This window comes from Nymphaea colorata, chromosome 14, assembly GCF_008831285.2.
Source record: "Nymphaea colorata isolate Beijing-Zhang1983 chromosome 14, ASM883128v2, whole genome shotgun sequence".
NCBI lineage: Eukaryota > Viridiplantae > Streptophyta > Magnoliopsida > Nymphaeales > Nymphaeaceae > Nymphaea > Nymphaea colorata.
In genome coordinates this window covers 9,895,854-9,911,506 of record NC_045151.1, presented here as the reverse complement: position 1 = coordinate 9,911,506, position 15,653 = coordinate 9,895,854, and the positions used below count along the sequence as shown (strand labels likewise).

The 15,653-nt window shown below is 36.4% G+C and overlaps 1 protein-coding gene across 1 annotated transcript; it reads left to right on the top strand.

The window, feature by feature from the left end:
• LOC116267625 (uncharacterized) lies at positions 1-7,587 on the top strand. Its single transcript, XM_031649480.2, has 7 exons — positions 1-177; positions 2,857-2,956; positions 4,021-5,397; positions 5,768-5,830; positions 6,119-6,312; positions 6,536-6,639; positions 7,241-7,587. Exons 2-7 carry the CDS (start codon positions 2,860-2,862, stop codon positions 7,350-7,352), a joined length of 1,947 nt encoding a protein of 648 aa, XP_031505340.1. The 5' UTR covers positions 1-177; positions 2,857-2,859; the 3' UTR covers positions 7,353-7,587.
• Positions 7,588-15,653: the final 8,066 nt, after the last annotated feature.

Sequence of the window (15,653 nt, the reverse complement as noted above, 5' to 3'; positions counted from 1 at the left end):
TTCGAAATTTGAATTATAGCCCAGTCCTTGTTCCTCGCTTCTTCCCCTCTCTCACTCTCGCCATCTCCCTCGATCTTGACCTCCATCTTCATCGTCTTTTCGGAGACAATACGATAAAATTCGGACCTCCATCGCCATCTGTCTCAAAGATAGGGCCTCGGACGAAGGAAAGGACCGGTACTCTCTCTTTCCCTCTCTACTTTTCTTCCCTACTAGGACTATGGGACTTCCGGAGGCCTCCTCTTTTCGCCGTTTCTCAGTCTTCTTTGTGGGGATTGGAGAAGCCGGTAATGATTTGGTCTAGGAGAAGAAGATTTTTGGATGAGACATATCGATTTCTTATTGGCAAGAAGGATCTGGATGAATTTGTTCCTCTTCTTTTTAAATTTCGTATAAGAACATCTGAATTATATGTTGGGATTTTCCATCTTTCTTTATCTACTTTTGGACAAGCCCGTATGAGACTCGTGAAAAGTTGAGTCCAAAGAAGAAAACGAATAAGACGATAAGGGCTAGAAATTCAGGGAAGAATGACTTACCACTGACTTTGTTACCTGGGACGTGCGTGATTATGAGATAGGTGGTTATCCTGTTTCCAGATATTATTGGTGCTAAACGCACCCAAGTAGCTGTAATGTGCTTTATAGCTTTCTTCGTCTCGGTTCAAAAGTCTTTGTTTTTTTGTCCACCATAGGTGCTTGAGCATATCAGTGGGAAATGGGCGTTTTGTTGCAGATGTTGCAGTCGTTCGTAGTATACATTTAGATTTCCGAACTTATTAGTTGCATCTTTAGTTTCCTCTTAATTGCTTTATTTTATGGTGTGGTTATACGTTTGGATTTTTGTTTCATCTATGGTGTGCTTATGATTCGGTTTCGTTTATATATTGCTTCTTCTTTTTCCGGTTAAATAACCACTTATATATCTTCATAGGAAAAAAAGAAGCAGTTGCATCTTCAGTATACCGTACAAATTTTAGTCATCACTTTTATTTGAACTGTTTTTTCTTTTGTGTAAACTCCTGCGCTTCTGGTTCATGGCTACCTTTGTCCACATTGGTTGGGCCTTCTCATCTGAACTACAGTGTTTCTGGTTCCCTATGTCACACGGGTGCTTCCCTATGTCACACGGGTGCGGGTATGATACGGGTACGGGGATACGGGTACGGACACGGCAATTTTCAAGATTTTCCGATACGCGGACACAACAAATTTTATATTCTAAAAAATGATAAAATAAAAAAAACATTAAATTCATAGTTCACTCTTACAATCTCATAAGAAAGTTTGTTTTTATCACAAAAGTGCTGAGTATTTGAAAGGATTGTTCATGAGTATTTGAAAGGATTTTAAATTTCGTGTTAGAACATCTGAATTACTGAGTTGTCCTGGATTTCATAGCCAACATCCCCCAATGTGCAACCTCTATCAGGCAGATCACACTGAAGGGATCTATGAAGTCAGTGTGAGTTGTATATAACTCACACTTACATCTGGCTCATTTTATGTTGACCAGGTCCTGAAAATCAGACTGAAGTGTTTGTACAGAACTGTAATTCTACCAGATAAACTTATAAAAGTGGTGGCTTTGAGAATCTAAGTTATGCTATGGGAAAAGATGGCTACTCGTGCAGATGCTGATTGTAAGACCATGAAGTTGTCTGATCTTAAGGTTGCATTTGATAAGCTCCATCTTAAATCCATGCATCTGAGATTCTAGGGATCTTAGACCACTCAGATCCGTGGTGAAACAATCACAACCTGAGGATCTGAATAGCATGGATTTAAAATCCATGCTAGTTCAACCTTAAATCCATGGATCTGAGATCACCCTAATGGAAGGTAGCATTGAAATTACTGCTACTATGTGCTTATTGCTCCAAGAGAGGTGGCCATCTTCGGCGATAAATTCGTCACATGGGTGTGGGTGCCAACATGGTGCTGGTACGGATGTTGGTGCAAGAAATTTTAAAAAAAATTGGGCACAGGGACACAGCGGTATATATGTACATGTACATATGTATGTGCATATATATATATATATATATATATATATAATATAATAAAAATATTTTAAGTAAATAAAGTTAATAAACACATAAATTCTTTGTTTCTACTCACAAAAATATACATTAAGGAAGAAATACTAAAACATACTAAAATGTAAAAAAAAACTAAAATATACCAAAAAACGTACAAACATTGAAATTACCATGTCCATGATGGCCACCATGTCAGATTGTGTCGACACAGGTACTTCTACCTTTTAGAAGTTTTCTTATCTCTGTTACATGGGTGTCGCTGAAAAGGTGAAGCATTGTGTCGCCATGGGTTGACACGGGTGCAGGACAGGACACAGCTGCCTTAAATTTTTGTATTTCTTGAGTGTTTTTCTGTTTTTTTTGTGTATCTTTTGGGTGAATTTTTAGTATTTTTTATTTGGTAATATATTTTTTATGAATATAAACAATGAATTTGTGTGTTTATCCTATGTGACAGAGGTTTGTGTATTTATGTTAAAAAAGTGTTCAAGATTTTAGATGAGAAAACATATTCATGGGAGGTTTAGCAACTTATGTTATGTGGATAAGAAAACATCAACAAACAAACTTATTACATGACTTTCTCTCTTTCACTCACTATGCATTTGACATCAGATAGTCTTTTCTGAAACTCTTGCTGACCACCTGGTAAAAGAAAGCAGGTTTTTTACCAATTTCTATTTAATATTTTAATTTTATTGCATCATCCTGTGATCTCCTAATCTTTTCACTGTTCTTCAGCTCCTAAATTTTATTTGCTTACCCTTCTCTAGTGGTTTCTAATAATGGCTTCATGGTCTGTGTGTTTTCATCAGGAAATGCCAGAGAATCGCAATGACTTATTGGCCAGTGGGTCAGTTTTTACAAGAAAAAGAATTAAGCTGAAAGATTTGGATTCCATATGCAACTTAGAAAGTACGACTTCCCTATTCTTTTGACATTCACCCACCACATCTATTATACTGTGGACTTCCTTTTTCCAGTGGAATACATGCATCATTCTTGCTTCATTCAACAATTTGTGTTTTGTTCTAGAGATTTAATGTTAGATTTATTTAATCATTCATCCCATTTTCCTATGACATCTACCTGAACATGCAAATGCAGTTTCTTTCAGGCATTGGCCCTTTTTTTAATCTTCATGTAACTTGATTTGAATTTTTCTTTTTTCTTTTACATAAAGATTTGTGACATTTGTCCTGCAAAGATGTGCACCAAGCCACTCTAAAGGATATCCTACAAATAAAAACAGGCTTAACTCTGCCGTTTACAAGTTCTTGAATGAGCTCAAGATTTCAGTATGATAGCAAATGGTATTCAGTAAGTGTGTTTGTTGGACTTACACCTGACATTGTGCTACTTAATCATTAAAGGAAATATCTTAATCATAACATTCAGAGAAATCCTTCTCTGAAGCATGTTCCTACAAGGTCGGCCTTGACAAGCATATCCTTAGGGCATGAATATTCTTTTAGTTCCTTGTCCAGATGCAAAAAATCGTGATTGACAGAAAACCTTAAAATAACATGTATTCTGTATTTTTTCAGTACTTCCTATGAAAGTCCTTTTATGCCTGTGCTTGTTGGTCATAGGTGTGACCCTGGACAACAATTACAGGTTGAGAAATTGCTTACATCTGCCAAGGCGAATAAGCCCTTAATCATGGGATCTGTGAACTTTGCTATATGGGTTGCATATGTTGATACATATGTATGTGCACATGTGCACACAAAACTTTTCTGACAAATGTGCTCGAAGGACATGTAAATTTCATTGTGTTTTTTTGTCTTGACTCCCATTTCTGTGATACTATTCCATGGTATACATTCTGAGAGAGCATGTTTCAATTACAGAGTCTATGACATGGTTTCTAAGGGATTATTGCCATTTACTTTTTTGAAGAATACTAACCATAATGATTTGGCAATGGATAATTTATTAAACTTACACTTTGCATAAATTTCTCTGTGTAACTGCAGGTAGAACACGAAAGGATCACGAGTCCCTGGAATTTAAAGGAACAACTGTCAATTGTTGCACTAATAAGGAAAGACAGAAAGCAAGTGTGTCGGCTCCAGATACACCAAGTCATTGCAGTGGCAGCCATGATGATGGAGAACCAGTTCAGCATGAGAATGTTGATTCAAGTATTCATGTTTCCTGTTCTCCTGGAGCTGAGGTGAAAGTCCAAGCAATAACACCAGGACGAAATGCTCTTTCACTTTTGGGAGAGGCTGCTTGTGCAAGTTTGACTCATGCAGGGAGACCACTTGCTCAAGAAAGAAAAGGTAATATGGCCTCAGTTTCTGCAGAAACAGCACCTGAAAAGGTCAGCAATGAACCAGGCTCCAAACAATGCTTACTGGGGACTGGTGAACAATGCTTTAAATCTTCGAAGTTCCTTAATGTAGATCTGACTTTGGGTCCCCCTATTGCTTTTCAAGAGGGTGTCACTAATAACATTAACTTGATGAGTGGAAATTCTCAGCATCAAATGGTTTCAAGAAGAAATCGGGATCAACTAGACTTTGTGGGAACATGGAACTATGTCAAGACTAAGAAGGGCTTGGATACAGATGACAAAGCATCTGAGTGTGGGAGCAGCACAGGGCCATTAGAGGATACTAACTCCTTGAGAGTGTGGAAGGCAATGAAGCAAAATGGTTTTCTTTCATCACAACTTCATGCACCTTTACGTAAAAAGGTACATATGTCAAGACCACCACAGTCAAAGAGGATGAAAAGGGACTTACTAAAGAAAAATATAGAACTTGCAAAGAGAGAACAGGTTAACAGATTCACAAGGATTGCAGCTCCAAGTGGATTACTCACAGCATTAAATCCTGGAATAATTAATCATGTCAGAAATAGTAAACAGGTTCAATCCATTATTGAGGCTTTGGTGAAATCCGAGAAGCTTGATAATTCTCAAACTCAAAAGGGAGTGCTCAATCAATTATCATCAGAAAGTCAAGAGATCAATGAAAAAGAAAACGAACGAGAAGTAATACCTAATCCAGACGCTGATGGTGCCAGTTTGCCTGACAGTTCAGCAACTTTACTTGGTTCTGATGAACATACACCTCCAAAGTTCCTCCCAAAAAATCAGCCAAAAGCTTCCAGCGATATCTCTTCCTGTTTTTGGTTAAAAAGTAATAAAACCATTCAACAAGATACAACAGATCCGATAACTCATACCGAAGCTCTTCTCATTTCACAACTTAGTTTAGAAGTTGGGAAGGATGGACTCTCAATGATGCTGCCAAGGGGGCTAATCACTTCGGAGAATCCAAGCTTGCTATGTACCGAGGAGATCACTACAAATCAAGACAGCCTTCTTGGCCTTTCCATAAAAGGTTTATCTTTTCATGCAGAATATTTTACTTTCATTTTATTACTTCAAGCAGCTTGGAATGATAGATTTTGAGATGATGGAGGTTTTCTGTGTTGTTTGCTAGTTAATTTAAGTTTATCCATTGCTTGAAGCCTCCAAGCTTGGGAAGACCTTGATGTAAGAGCCTGAATATAAGCTTTATGCTTAGCCAAATGCATGCTATCAGGCTTTCTTTTAGCCCTCTCTTATTCAAATCTATGCAAATAGATAAAAGTGAAAACGAAAGCTTTTGCTTATGCTTGTACTCTAGTCAGTTTTCTGTGAATCTTATTAAAATTGTCAAAATTAATTAGGACAATCACCAATTATATGAACTTTTTTTTTTCCTTCAGCTGCTTTTGTGGCCCATCAATGGTTGGAACTTCTCTATCAGGACATTAAGGGACGACTTGCAGGTATGAGCTCTCAGAGTCACACACATTATGATGTCTTCATGTTTTATCTTGGGTCATGACCCTCAAAGTTTTCTAATATAAACTGGGGTACTTCTGCATCAGAACAGTCAACAACTCAATCTAACTAAACATAGATTTATGCTTTATACGTATGAAACCACCCTTTGACTTTGTCATTTAAGTTTCAAAGTTGGTCTTTTTTATGCAGAATTATTTTAACCTTTCTTATGATCTCCATGTCAAAGCAAAAAAAAATTGACTGATTTTCTTATGATCATTCTCTTTCAGCATTGCGGCGTAGCAAGAAGAGAATCCAAACCATCATACAAAATGAATTGCCTTTAATTATGTTGAAGGAATTCAACCCTAACCAAGTGAATGAGCAGTGCGGTGGGCTGTCAGCAGGTGACAATCATCTGATAAGATGGAGGTCTCTATTTGATCAGATGGATGCGGCATTGCAACAAGAGGGAAAACAGCTTGTAAGTCAAATTAGTATGTTTAACTTGTAGCTTTCATTATTTGAGTAAAAGCTGCCATTTCCTCTTCCACTTCTATAATACCAAAATAATTTGCCATTGCTCACTCTACTGTTCTGTCTCACAGTTTAATGTTAAACTTATCTTCCTTCAACAGTGTAAGAATCATAGTTTCATCAAATTACATTAAATTCTAAAAATTTGAAACACCTCGCTATTGGTTCAGGAGAGCTGGCTAAGACAGGTGAAAGAAATGCAAGCATGCTGTGATCGTGGCTTGCATGGAATGAACACGAAAAAGTTGGATAGTTTGTCAGAGAATTCTTCCAGGTAATTTCATGAGATTAAATTAATATTTATTTATGTTAAGCTTCTGAAAGAAATGATAGCAGCAAACATTATCCATACCAGGATAGGGCTGTTGTCAAAGTCCTTTTGGTGGCAAATAGGTTTTTACTGTTCAAGTTCCATCAATTTCATTAGTACCATACAGAGTATGTCTGGTTTGTTCTGGCACTGGAACGGAATGCTGCAGTTCCGTTTCATTGAAATGGTTGTTAAAAGTTGGATATGGAAGTGCAGGACATACTGTCATTATGTTCCAGGTTCAGCCTTCTCCTGTTACATAGTTAGGGGTGGAATGCCAGAGAATGGACAAAGTTACCTGAGGAATGCCATTGCTGTTTCTAGAGTTATGCTTGTTACTCGAAAGGAGGACACTGTGTTCTGCCTGTTCAAGCAGCCTGTTCTGATTGTTCTGAGAACAGTGAAAAAACATACTCATAGTGCATTTGCCACATTGAGCATTTCATTTATAACATGGAAGCCAATATTTGGTTTCTTTTTTTTTTTTTTAATCTCTACCCCTTTCTCCCTAAATTTGATTGCGACTATGTAGTTTTAACTAAACCAGCTGTTATTACAAATACAGGTCTAAGGAAAGAGACAATGTGGATGATGAGTTCGCTGTTAGAGCCACTGCAGCTTCTATATATTCCACCTGCAACTTTGCCACGTCAACAAAAAATATTTCTTGCTTCTAAGCTTACCAGTGTCCTTTGTTATATTTCATATTGTCGATTGTCTATCGTTTAGGTTGCCTAATCTCTCTAATTAATTGATTGCTTAGAGTGTAACATGGAAGACTATTTCTAAGGTATCAATGAACAATTCCTTTTTTTTTTTTGTATTTTGTTTCACCAATTTATAGCCTTTTTATTGATATGACATTTTCATCTTCTCCTATGAATGACAATCAATAGAAAAGAGATTGAAACATACTTCTAGGTCAGACAAATTTATGCTCCAGTGGACAACGCAACTAGCATGTTACTATTAATTTTCTATCTAGGTCCTATCTTGCAAGAGTTAAAATGATTTTCAATAATTTTCAATAAATTCTGAAAAAGTAATGGAGAAATTTGTGAATACCTTTCTCGTGCATATATAAGGCAAGAAAGTGATTATGAATGCAATATATGTTAAGCAATGCTATTATGTTTTAATCCTTGTAGTAAAGACACGTCTTTTTCCAAGAAGACACATATAATACGCCAAAAATGTCTCAGCCATATTAAACGTTAAAAAGACTCGTATTTTTTAAAAAAATGTGAGAAAATAAAAAACGTGAATAAAATGCGTATTATATGTGTATTATAAGTTTTTTTTTGTGTTTTTCGTAGTTTTTTATGATTTTTTATTTTTTTTAATTCTTAAAGTTTTCCGTGTGTTTAATTTGTTCTCTCTCTGTCTTTATGTGTGTGTGTTTGAGAGTGTTAGAGTATGCATGCATTTTCATGCATAGAAGCCATTGTTTTCGGATATGTTGTATGTCCTTGTCAATCACACCATGATTTTTGAAAATTGAAAAATACAAGAAGTGGTATATGTGGCCTAAGTAGGATGTCCATGCTTTGAAAATACAAAATTAGCATAGGTGAGATAAATTACAGAAGGTAGGTAATAAATTTAGAAAGCAATGTTCCATTGAGAAAAATGGAAAGCAGGAAGTGGTTTTTTGGTAACTAGAAATCAATTGCTGCAAAATCCCTGTGCTAGAGGTAAGTGGCTTTTGCCTCTTCGGGGTAACTCCCCTTGTTAACAAATATATGTTATTCCCTTTAATAGCTTTTGTAGCAATCGTGAAACTTTGGTCACCAGCATGAAAAAGCCACCATTCTAGTACAAACAATTGGTTGCTGGACTTCAATCTCACGAAACATTCAAGAACCTCCAAAGTTTGGTGATAGCCACTATTATATGGCCTTTAATGCTCAACTATGTCCATGTCAACTACAATTAAGATGGGGTTTATCAAATTGAGCATTTGGTTGAGAATGCGTATTCTCTCAAACCAGGCATGCTCATTTCCCTCGATAGAAATTGGCCATCCTTTGGAACAACTACTCAAAATCAAGGTCAGCAAAACGCTAACAAGCAAATACACATATTGTATCTCCGTTCCAAAACTAGCTACAAAATATTAAAATGCTGCCATCATTTCAGCCACTCGTACAAAGCCAATGATACCCCTTAAACTTTGACTGCCATCCAGATTACCAGCAATTAGGAGAATGCTTGGTTCCTCAACATTGATGACCTCTAATATTATTGCCAATTTAGTTATTTTACAAAATCTTATACTTATATATGGCCTTGAATACGTTTGATGGTGGAGTAAAGTTAATCATACATCTATGCTTATACTGCCCAAGTTAGCATTGAAAATGGCCATTTTCAACTAAAAAGGGGTTGATGTAGTCTGAAATAAAGAGCATGCTTCTTTCAATTACCCAATTGACTTTGAGTTCAGACTTATATTTCAAATTTTATCAAAATTAGGCTGTGATAAAGGATAGAAGAATGAATTGTATAATGGTAATGGCATATAGGAAGGGTGATCTTTACGTTCTCACATCATGCAGCTACCTCCCTCCAGGATTATCCCTCCAATTGATCTCAAAATGTCCATTGAACAACATGCGGAAATGAGTTGTTTACATGGGAATGGAATTATTCGAACTACATGGCAGAAATGAGTGGTTTACATGGGAATGGAATTATTGTTTTCCTTTACAAAAGCAAATTTATTTGTATAACTTTTTCTATGATTGGTGTTTTTGTTCAGCATCTACCACGGGTAGTTAGAAAAAATTGTCTTTTCTTACCACTTTTGAGGATGTGCATTGTGATTTATGGGGACAATCTCTCATTACCTTTTCCAGGGTTGAATGATACTATTAATGTACCTGGAACGCTTGGCTTTTTACCCTCAATTTTAAGTCAAAAGTTTTCATTCACTTTTAATATTTATCACCAGCTTGTTTATCATTTTGGACACAAAATAAAAACTTTGCAAAAACCAACATTTGTGTAGAATCTATTACCACTTCCCTCTAAAAAGATCTTGGAGAATTAAAAATCATCATAGTTTATCATTACTGAAAAGTCCCTGAAAAAAATGGGTGAGTTAAGTACATTGTCGAAGTATTTCTTGCATGGTGTTGTTTATGTTTATTAAGGCTAAGTATCACCAAATACTGGGTTGAAAGATTTCTTATGCCAGTTTGAATGTTGAATCAGTCTCCCAACAAAAGGTTTTTAGCATAATACCAGCATATAAGGAAAAGCATTTAATTGGGTAGCTTGATTATAAGTATTTGCTCATTTTTGGAGCTTAGTATTTTCCTCATTCAAGGGAGTACTTTGAAGAAACTCGAACCACAAGGTTTGCCTTGTGTAAGAAGTACTAAGGCTACATATGCCTTAACATACCAATTGTTAGAAATCATAGGCACATGCATGTGGCTTTTTTAATAAACCATATTCCCAATGATGCTTACTATGTTGAGCTGAATGAGCTAGTCTGCTTTACCAGCTCATTTTTTCTTTCAACGTTTCTCAAATTTTTATCCCATGAGCACCTATTCCAAATCAAGATTTGTCAACCTCGATCCCGAATACACTTTAGCCACCCTTTTGATATCCCTTATAACATAAATCACATATACAACCCTTAAAAACCCTGGCTGGTACAAAAAAATATTTGATGAAGACACCCTTTATGCTACTCAAATTTGAGCCTCAGTTGAAAAATAACCACATTTAATTATTTTGGATGATAAATAGGTTTTTAGAACCAAGCTTAAGGCTAATATGTCCTTAGATCACCTCAAATCTTTAGTTGTTGCTAGAGGTTTTACTTAACTCCTTAGAGTAGGATTTGTTGAGACCTTCTCATCTGTCAATAGACCTACCATTATTTGGCTTCCCATCTCCATTGTTCTCACCTACAGATCACCCATTTGTTTGCTTGACATAATAGATCTCTTGGCAAACCTATTCATATTTTCATAACTCCTTATTTCCATGATATTTCTTGACCCAATGTTGTTCATAAACTCAACCAAGATATTTGCAAATTTCATTAATCTTATTGAGCTTGGTTTGTACTATTGGAAATAGAACTTTATTGTAGTGTTGTTGAGGCTAACCTGTGCTTAACTACTTACTTCATTGAGTATTAGTGTGCTTGTTTTTTCTGTCTCTTGATGAAGAGCTATGGTTGCTTTGGGCCTATAAGATGCACTTTCAACATGGAGACTATGTAAACAGACTCACAAACATAAAATCATCGAGTCTTGTACCAAAACTGTTCTCATTCTCATGCACCTTTTTGGTCCTATCCTAGGAACTTGAGCCAAGCACACTCTTGGGCACAAAATGTAAATAAAATTGAAGTGAACTGCAGCTCCCTTTCAATTGTTCATGTATGGGTGCAGCCACTGCAATCCTGAGCTTGCAAAATTCTCGATATCTTTTCAAAGCTTGAGGTGAGGTGAGGTGTTTGGAGGCGACATCTACGGTTGCAAAGAGCCGAGCACCTTGAGGAGCACGGAACTAGCTAGTGGCGCCATGCATCATGGAAAGCTCAACAGGACTTAATTCAGATAGATTTTTTGGTGTAGAGTGAATCGTGTTAAACGCAAAATATATGTGCAACTATATTAATTGTGAACTAAAAATTGGATAGAAGCAAAGGAAAAGTAGAAGCTAATGTTGGACAATAATAGAAAATTAACCGACCATCTGACATTTGAAGGGGAGGGGTCCATGGTTTGTCCATATTAGCTAGAATGAAAGTGCGAGCGAGAGAGCTTGTGGGCTTCGCACTAAAATCCCAAGGAGCATGAAATCAACACCAGCCCAGAGATGAGCTGCTGAACCAAATCTTCGGAATAAGGAAGGAGAAAGGGAGAGAGACGGAAATGGGTACAACTTAAGATGTGAGTCAGGATGGAATCATGTGTCTCCAGCACCACTCATATATCGTCGAATCTCTTAGCATTCAATGGATCAGCTAAGCTGGTTTGAGCTCAGAATGACCCTGAGCGCTTTAAGCTGCAGCCAGGGTCATGCTAATTTTATATTCAAATGTTAACTCTAATGCAGGTTTTCTGTCATTGTGAGTTTTCATGAATCTGCCTTCAAAATTGAGGTAAATTTATGGACACATAGTTCTAGTGTTCTATGAATCTACTCCAATCTTTAAAATAGATTTATGAAAAACTTACAAAATGTTTCAACTGCCAAACAACCCTTTAATAGTCAACTAATACCAATCTGGTGACCATCACAGACTATGTTCCTGATTAAGGACGGATTCAACAATTAGTTATACTGCCTATATTAATTTCAATGACTGAATATTGAGCTTGATATCATATATCATTAAATTGATGCACAACGATTGATATGCACCTTTTAAGTTCTAACCAGTAACCACAGTAGAAATACAAATTGACATAGCCATCAGTGACCAGATAAACATAAAAAGAGGCGGCGAGGAAGAAAGATGGCTCATTTTGGCCTCTATTCTTTTACTTTTAGGAAACTTCCCATTGCAGGCCTATATTTTGCTTAAAATTTTTAAAGGACAAACCACTTCCTGCAATTTTCTTAATAAGATCCACTCTGTTCATTAAGACTATAAAACAATTACTTAAAACGCACTCACATGCTGTTAACCTGTGAACCCAAATATATATTAGCTGAAATAATACAAATATCTTTTACTTAGTGGTAAAGGGCAATATTGAATATAAAAAACCAGCTAATATCTTTTGCTTTCCAGGTTAACGGACGTTCATGGATGCTAGGCTCCTCGTTAACAGGTTTATCGAAATTGTGACTCTTATGAAAAAAAAAAAACATATAAAATGGTCTATCTCTTAAATTATTATGAAGAGGTAATACCCAAATACAGACTTGCCAAACACTCCTATTATTTCCTATGTTTCTTGTTTGCATTTGACAGGAGATCGATTCACTTGGAATATCCAAATTGTCAATTGATGCTATATATCATAAGGTTCTGTCATATGCAGCTCCTCAACTTGTTGGTTATTCTTAAAATCAACTTTCCTTACGTTTCCTAAAGTTGCTGTCTTCTTCCATTCTGTCATCCATTATCAGTTACTATCGAAACAATTGTTTAATTAATTAAGCAGCAAGAAAAGCCACTTAATCAATATATAGTAAAATCAGAATTTACAGATATTTGGAGATCTAAAAACTACACAAAATAACAAGAGCAGAATGCTGTTACATAACAGCAGAGTGCATGGCTCTTCTTGCATGTATAAGAGGACAGCAAAAATGCCGCTTTTGTCTTGTCTCATAGTTTAAGCTTAGATGACCATATAATTCTACTTCTTGACTCCTGTGCTTTAAACTATAAGCCAGCTAATTGAACTGTGTATATGGAGTTGACATTCAGTAGGTATGCATTGGAGCAAATTAAACTATGTTTGATTCGATTAAGTTCTGCACGATTTAATTTCTGAATTTCTTTTTCTGTTCTAATAGATTTCCATTGGTTGACCAAGTCAGATCATCCTCCTTGGGATGTGAGGTTTTTTTATCTCAAGATGGTGCTCACCTAAAAAATGGCAAGAACACTGATAGTTGTCAAATGTAGGTCAATCTAATTGAAAACACACTGACTAACTACCTTTGGGAAAGGGCATGCAGATCAGAAGCATTGACCCCAAAATTGAAAGACAAATGAGTAGACCAAAACATTACAGATAATAAGAAACAAAATCAAAGCAGACATTGGCCAATCCGCATAACTGACTAGGTAGAGATTTGTAGGAGATATGGTTAAAATAAATCAACAGATTACAAAGAAGGTAAAAGTGACGGCCCCAGATCCAACAAGCTGGCCCTGCCCAAGAATTAATGCCTTCAGTAATCGGATGTAAGCGCAAACAGTCAGACTTAATAAGACTCGAGTGCAAACAGTTATACTTAATAAGACAGGATGTCACTCTGAAAATTCAGGAACTTAAAGGAAAGTACTTGCCAATGATATTTTCTTATGCATAGAGAAGAATTTATTCCAGAAAAGAACAACCCTGCTAATCATCAAATGCAGCACTGGTGTTTGTCAAATGACCAATGTGCCATTTGATGAAATTTTAAAAAAAATGTATGAGATGACAACTAAAAAGTACAATAATAATTTAGGCAATCAAGGTTTCTCAACGTCACAGAAAAGTTTCCCTAAGCTGAACCTGTAAATATTTTCAGCAAGCTATATTTATTAAGTTGGATCCAAATGAGTTGAGAACTTGGAAATTAAATGGTACAAATGCAGTGAAAAGAGCAGAACCAATAGCAGGAACACCCTTTTACAACGGAGTGATGACTAGTGTCGCTTCTCTGTTAGAAAATGCCTTTGGGAGCTCTAAGTTCCAGGAAGATTTTATCAAATTCATTGTCGGTATATGCATGCATACACATAAGATATAAGTAAAATACAAAAGAATATCAATTCAAAATATAATATATGTGTATTTGTGTGTGTATGTAGGTATGTTTGTATGCATGCATTGCATGTCTGTATGTATGTCCACATATATTTAAACATGTATTTGTGTGTGTGGCTGTGCACATATGTGTGCATTAACAAGGTTGTTTTGTGTTAAATTGTAAACAATAGGTATTGTTTCAGGAGAAAATTCATGTATCTGCAGAAAATCATGTTCAGTTTGGTCAGTGGTACTATGGAATGTATCGGTAGTGTGTTCTGCACTGGTATCATCCGGGTGCCTCGATTGAACAAAATGACAAAGCCTACATGATTGAACTCACAATGGAAGAGTTGGGCTACGGCATGTCAATGATGAGAGTAATTGGATTCATTTTGCAGCCAATGAAAAAGGGGTTCCGAAGTTCCAATTTCAGATCACCGTTGTGTTCGACCCTTCCCCCTTTTGTGCAAAACTTCTCTTTATTTTTTCAGCGCAAGGTAAGAATATATTTGTCCATTCTTGGTCGGTCTAAAGATGAGGGACATGACATTGCAAAAGCAACATTGTCACAAAGTACTCGACGGCAAGCATACAAATATCAGACGACTAGAAAGGTGAATCCATTATCAGATGTGCAAATGAAAAGTGAGAAGCACTGAGACTGAAATGAGTTCCACATAGACTCTGAAGGAAAGTTTGTAAATTGTAACCGATTCTCATGGTGCCACTTGTTGTACAAGGAAAGCATATTGACTTTCCAGCACCAACAGTTTGGCTGAGAGGCTAATTTTCCAGCTGGACTTTACAAAAAATTGCAGCTTCCAGCATGTATATTAGGTAAACAAAAAAGAAACATTGATCGACTATACTTTCTTAAAAAGTTCAGTTTTGCACACACACAGCCTTCCATACGCACTTAACTTGAATGCCCATTTGCAGATTCTTGTCAGGAAAGGAGAAGGAACATAGAGTAATAGACAACCATTGTAGGCGAAGCAGATGGTAACAATATTGTGAAAGGTGTAACAGAACCTCTCATCATTGTTCCAACTTTAATTTACAGTTTAAAAAGTAACACTCGCAAGTAGCAAGCCATGGTACCAAAAAATCTCAAGGGTTGTACTGTCAAAGGAGTGGCAGCGATAAGCCACCATCTGCAGCTAAGCAGGAAACAAGAACAGGAAATCGGTGCATGAGCTTATTACGGCCTCCAACTCTTAGACACATCCAGAAAGAATGATTTTATCCGTTGGTAAAACAAAGCAGGTTAACAACACCGGGTGAAATTAAAAACAAGGGATCCATAGGCACCTCATATGCATAGCTTCACCATAAATCAGATAAATGGAAAAACATGAATGTACTCAAGAACTCGATAGCATTATAGATAAAGATATTCTTCCTATTTCCCACTCTCCCTTTGACAGGTTCCACCCGATGAGCTCAAACAAGCAAAAGCACAAAATTGCAGTGTCTTATAGCGACAACAAAAACGGATAAAAGCAAAATTTTGGCGACAACAAAAGC

Excerpts from the sequence above, each read along its gene's own strand:
- LOC116267625 (XM_031649480.2), top strand. The coding sequence starts at position 2,860 with ATGCCAGAGAATCGCAATGACTTATTGGCCAGTGGGTCAGTTTTTACA. Across the intron at positions 2,957-4,020 it reads TTCCATATGCAACTTAGAAA|GTAGAACACGAAAGGATCAC; the intron begins GTACGACTTCCC and ends GTGTAACTGCAG. Across the intron at positions 5,831-6,118 it reads CATTAAGGGACGACTTGCAG|CATTGCGGCGTAGCAAGAAG; the intron begins GTATGAGCTCTC and ends ATTCTCTTTCAG.